Source organism: Metopolophium dirhodum, chromosome 1, assembly GCF_019925205.1.
Source record: "Metopolophium dirhodum isolate CAU chromosome 1, ASM1992520v1, whole genome shotgun sequence".
Taxonomy (NCBI): domain Eukaryota; kingdom Metazoa; phylum Arthropoda; class Insecta; order Hemiptera; family Aphididae; genus Metopolophium; species Metopolophium dirhodum.
This window is the reverse complement of record NC_083560.1, coordinates 6461013-6467323: the sequence shown is the minus strand read 5'-3', so window position 1 is coordinate 6467323 and position 6311 is coordinate 6461013. Positions and strand designations below refer to the sequence as shown.

Sequence of the window (6311 nt, the reverse complement as noted above, 5' to 3'; positions counted from 1 at the left end):
TATTTCTAGATAAACACTTAAAACACTATAGTATAGTATATACCGTTCACTACTAAGCTGATAATATAATACAAATAACTATACTCTCAATAACAATGAATGATTTACAATAATAACTATAATAAGAGTATAAGGTTATATTATTATAAAGGTTAGAATAACACACTTTTAAATTTCGTACTATACACAGCACTTTTCATGATACACAAAGTGTGTCGTAGTTCACACAATTTTAGGCACCTACTAGTAGTAAGGAGTGTGTGTCGTAATAATTACATTTTGAATTATTTTAGCAGTAAAACCTTTATAATTATAATATTAATAATAAAAAAAGGTGGGAAAGTGGGTGTCGGTCTGCTGTACAGTAGGTTACAAGTTGGTCACTGTAATGGATTGTCAGAGACGGTTTGCCAGTCTGAATATTTTATATTGTTATTATATTTTGTTATAGCCTGTATGTTGAATTAATATTATAAATTACAACAAGATAATTAAAATCGTTATTTTTTTTGAAAAACTACTGACAAATTACGAAAAACCGCTTAAAATGGGATTTTAATTTCTAACACTTTGTTTATCACCGTAGCAACGAATACAAAAATATAATATTATAATATTTATTTATTTAACTTAAAGGCTATAATAAATAATAAAAATTCAAAAAACCCAGACTGATAAACCGTCCCCGCTCAGAATCGTTTTTCTTATACAATGATATTATATCATTGAATTCAAGTTTAATACAATCCATTATACATTGACTCACTTGTAACCTACTGTACAGCAGAGCAACATCCACTTACATCCCGCTTTTTTTTTTTTGTTTACTCTTCTCTTTGTAATTTTGGTTTTCTTTTAGCACATTCACTGAGAGGCGCCATTTTAAAATTAATTCAAATATTAAATATATAAAATATACCGTATAAATACTATAACTTGTACAAATATTAACGCAGATGACTTTAGCATATAAGTGCGGCATACGCTGAATGTGAGTGTGAGTTTCCAACCGGCGACCATAATATAATTCTATATTTCTATATGAATCAATACAATGATAATACCCTCGCTCAAAAGTATTTTGAAAATAGACATACAATAGTCACTGTCTATAGATAAAATAAGAATAACGTGACATGGAATGGTAGTATGGTACCGGCACGGAAAAAAATATTAACCAAATAAATTTGGGTGACAACAATTTAGTTGGTCTAATTATATTTTAGTGAGGCTTAATACAACTATGTACTGACATTTACTATAAAGTTATGGTCAGACATTTAGTAGTTGTACCAATAAAATATAGTTGGCATGGTTAAATTATATTTGGGTACAACAAAAATAAATGGTTAAATAAGCTAAAACTTATAGTTAATATTATTTAGATCTATTACTAATAATACTAGTTGAAGTAACTAAAACTGGTGTCTGCATATGTCGAGAGCTAAACGATTACGTATTGTTACTATATTATTCAGTTGGGATAATTATAAAATTAAGTTTTATTATTTTTGTCATACTATTTTTAGATGCATAAGTAAATACATACAACATTTCACGTGTGTCCATTGTCCTAACATCCGTACGTCGCGCATTATCCGTTTATATAAAAATTACCCATAACATCACTGTTGTTATTTTCATTCACTCATCACTGCAATAATTTCCAGTTTCCACTGCACTTTTGAATTTACTTGTGTCGTGATGTACTAATGTGTATACATAAGTAATAGATGTTTGACCGTTCTTTTGTACCTAACTATTTTTTTATATCATGCTTGTACACGGTACAGTCAGAATTATAATCGTATATTCTTATACCTTCCACCTGACTTCCGTCGTCGTCGCCTGCGTATAATTATTGTTGATCGACTTCTTTTGCAATGGATGAATTTACTGTTGGTGTGCTGATTGAATGGGGATTTAAGGAACTCATCGATACGTTTAAAGGTAATTATTATATTTTATTATTTATTTTTTTTGTTTGTAAAATTCATAAATTACTAACAAGTTTATATTATTAAGATATACAGTTTTGAATGTATCTGCTTTAAATGTTTTCTAATTCTAAGTTCTAACAAAATACATACCTACTTATGAGTTAAAGGAATAGCCTATACGTAGGTAGAATTATTTGACTCAAAAATGAATGTTTCAATTGTAACTAACCTATTAATCTTAGTGTTTTTAAATGTAACTAGATGAAGAAATCGGTAAAGATGACTTTTTGTCATTAACGGAACTAATGGTAAAAGAATTAATACCAAAGATGGGTAAACGTTCATCATTTTATAGTAAACTAACTAGGCTAAAAGAAATTCAAGAGAGTAAATAAGTTATTATACCTACCTACCTATGTATACCTATTTTAGAATTATATATATAAACAACAATAACTTGTCAAATCAGTCCCTGAAACACTTTATACTTATAACCAATACGGCTATACATGTTATTTCATATTTCTTGTCCACTTGGCAGTAGTTATGGAAATTTAAATCTTTAATCTATATTAAGTATTATCATTAAATATAATATAATATATATCATATAATTCTATAAAACATCAGTTAATACTTCAGTATGTACAATGATTAATAAATTGTACAATAACTATTTGACCATTAATTATTACTTTAAATAGAAAGTGTTTTTAATACCTACCAAATTGATTATTTCAATAAGTTTTTTTAATTTAAGATAAATACTCGACTAAGTATCTCATATTAAATGGATCACCTCAAAATACTCAATAAATATTCTTATTTTAACCAATAGGAATCGATCAAATATACTGAAGCATCTATACCTATTGAAATTTCACCTTTAGTGCTGGAAGATCAAATAAGTAGGTTCAAAATCTTAAAAGATTTATTTTTCTTAATACACTTGAATATTTTTATTTCATATAAATATCTAGGTGAGCATGTAGACAAAATAAATATATCAGACATAACAAACTTTGAGTTGCACGATGTTGAAGGTGTAAAAAATAACATTGATTTATTTTCCGATGAAAATGTATTTGGTAACACATCACTGCTTGAATCTAATGATAATACAAAAATATCACTATTTATAGGCGGTAGTTATCAAGGTAGTTCTACATATTTTTGTATTAATGTACTGTATTCATTAAATTTAAATCATAAAATTTAGATCCTGGAAAAAATTTGACCAACCATATTGGCACTTCAAATAATGACTGCCATCAATCATTAAGTACTGATGAAATTGTTGAGGTTTAAATTACTTATTTATTTAAAAAAAAAATTGGTCAGAACTTGTACTTAATCTATTATTTTTGTTTTATTCTTTAGGCCAATAAAGCAAAAGATTATATAAGTAAAATATTGAATAAATATAGTGATGGGAAAGTAGTACTAAATTATTATGAGTCTGTTGGTACATTAAATCAATTCATTAGAAATAGTTTATCTTCCATCATTATTAAACATGAAATTCAGCAGTCTATCAAAATTGATAAAAATAAATTTACACTATTAGCAAAAGGTAGAATTTCTGAAGAGTTTTTAGTTTGTTTTTACCGTTACACATTTATAAAAAGACTAATTTTTTATGATTTAAATTTTAAACTAAAGGCATTGAACAATTATTTCTAAGTGAGACTGGTCAAACCTATTTTACCCCTTATTTTAAAGACGGAAATAATGTACACCCAATGCGAGGGAAACTATATGACAAATACTGTAATCTACGAAAGCAAATTAAACAAATAAATCCATCAAAGGTTATTGTAACAACACAGTCGACAGAAAATGATATTTTAATTGATGACGGTATTAATTTCTTAATGTAAGATAGTAAATATTTTGTATTTATTTTAACTTGTAATATCCAATTATTAGAGTGTAAAGAAAAAATATTGTGGCTTAAGAACAACACACAACCTACCCTTACTTTACATAAATATTGGACTGAGACATCAAATTATAGATTGACAATAAAAGAAAATTGTATCGAACTTTATCCTGCTTTTAAAAGTCCTACTGGTCATTTATTAGTGAGTTTTGTATTTAAATGCTTATGTAAATAATACAATATTGTGTACAATGAAATTAATGTATTAACGTTGGTATTATAATATTATCTATGGTTTTACTAAATTTGTATAACATGTTTATATTTTATCAAACAACATTGGATTTACTTGTATTATTACTGTTATAGATTGAGATTGATTTCCAGACTTTGTATCCTGGAAAAGATAAACTCCTATTTCATAAGTTTGATGTATTTAAAGTGAAGTTAATCAAGTATATTGATAAACTAAACAAACGTTTTTCATTACAAGACGAGTCTACTTTACTTTCCGAACTTAAAACCCAGTCAAGGCCTGGTAATTACTAATTACCTAGTTAATATTTTATTTAATATATTTGTTTTATCTTCAAATACAATTGTATTTTTTAAGGTAATGATAACATATCTGTTCTTAAACTTTTGCCTCAACTTTTTCAACCATTAACAATCAAGTTGGACAAAAAGCGTAAACGAGACGGTAAACATTCAATTTGGAGACCATCAAAGGCTGAACAGGCAGATTCTTTTGTTTTATTTATACCTGTAAGTTTCATTAATAAATAGATTTCAAATAATTTTAAGTGTTACTTATTTATGTTTTTAATTATTAATTAAATATAATTTTTTGGTAAATTTTATTTCAGGATGTCGCAGAATTAAGAAATGTTCATGCCCAAAAAATAGAGAAGGCAGTTCAATATGGTACAACATTACAACCATATATAATAATTGTTGACAACACTGACATTTATGCTGTGATCAACAGCATATATTACAAGTTGGAAACACCGTTAAAAGCGTTAGATGTTTGTTACAAATCATATTTTGCTCTGAATTTAAACTATCCTCAAGAAAGTGAACAAATTTGGTTGTTTATCCAAAACTATTTCTTTGATACAACACTCAAGTCCGATAAACATGTTTTATTTGTTAAAACATTTATCAACGATTTAAAAAACATGTAAGCTGTCACTAGGTAGTAAATGCCCACTTGTATTAATATACCTACCTAATATAAAGTAATATAATACATAAGTTTTCAATGTTATAAAATATAAACTTTATTTAGCTATATATTGCATAACATATGATAATTATTATATTCATATTTTCCATTTACTATTAAATATACATAAGTTTCATTTGATTAGGTACCTACCTACTGTTTTTTTTTTATATAAAATTGAAATTATTCTTTAAATAACAATCTGGATGTAAAATGTATAATAAATACTTACATAATAAAAAAATATTATCAATTATTATTTTATGTTAATAAAAACAGTTTTTTTTTACTTACTTTGTATTTATTTACTTTTACCACAGAATGGATTAAATTATTAACTATTACAATATAATGTAATATATTAATTATTATAAATTTAATCTATTCTACGTGCTTTTACTGCATTTACTAAATTATTTTAGAGCATTGACTATAATTTTATAGTAAGTTAACTAAAATTTTATTTTCTAGTGCAACTATATATTTTAATGCAATTGGTATTTTATTTGGCAGTTTCAACTAATTTAATTAAGGTAAATAACTAATTATGAAGTCAAATTGACAAAAAATTGTAATTATATTACCTATAAAGTTTAGTTGCATTTAGTCTGAATGCATTAAAACAACTGTCATCTTAGCTATATGAAATAGTTGAAATGCAACTAACCAATATTTAGATGTAGTGACTATAATATTCTAACTATAAAAAAATAGTATCTGAAACTAAAAATATAGCAATGCCATAGGGAACTATAATTTACAGATAATGTACCTAAAATTGAAGTTAGATAAACCAAACATTTTTTTCCGTGGGTATTTGGCTTTAAATAGCAATTATTTCCTAATCGATCGTTGACAATATTATGGCTTACATAAAATAAATAAATAAATAAATGAACTATCACTCATTCTTGGTAGCAACATAATTCAATAGTACAACATTATACGTACATATTTTATGCCAGAAACAGACACGGATTGAATTTAGTTATAAGTTAGGTACATTACTTATATTAGATTCTAACTGAAACCCGATATATTTGGTTGTATTTGCATCTTATTTAGGAAATATTAAAAATTTGGTAAAAATTAAAAGCCATCATGTAATAATGGGCTGCTCTGAATACTTTGGGTGGGCCGGCCTAAGGCCGGACACATATTAGGGTGGGACAGGCACACCCTGGCCACCCCTTAGCTACGTGCCTGTGCGGGGCACGGCGGAGATATCTACACGTCAGCGACGGCAACTCTTCGGTACCAT

At 26.7% G+C, this 6311-nt stretch overlaps 1 protein-coding gene across 1 annotated transcript; it reads left to right on the top strand.

The window, feature by feature from the left end:
* The first annotated feature begins 1883 nt into the window (after positions 1-1883).
* On the top strand, positions 1884-5250 carry LOC132942304 (uncharacterized). The gene is made up of 10 exons (XM_061010634.1): positions 1884-1950; positions 2202-2248; positions 2779-3097; positions 3160-3242; positions 3321-3513; positions 3603-3800; positions 3870-4024; positions 4192-4360; positions 4436-4587; positions 4689-5250. Exons 1-10 carry the CDS (start codon positions 1884-1886, stop codon positions 5007-5009), a joined length of 1704 nt encoding a protein of 567 aa, XP_060866617.1. The 3' UTR covers positions 5010-5250.
* The last annotated feature ends 1061 nt before the right edge of the window (positions 5251-6311 follow it).

Bases quoted from the DNA above. Each gene is read 5' to 3' on its own strand.
- LOC132942304 (XM_061010634.1), top strand. From the start codon at position 1,884: ATGGATGAATTTACTGTTGGTGTGCTGATTGAATGGGGATTTAAGGAA. The intron at 3,098-3,159 runs GTAGTTCTACAT...CATAAAATTTAG, and splicing joins TATAGGCGGTAGTTATCAAG to ATCCTGGAAAAAATTTGACC. The intron at 3,514-3,602 runs GTAGAATTTCTG...TTTAAACTAAAG, and splicing joins ATTTACACTATTAGCAAAAG to GCATTGAACAATTATTTCTA.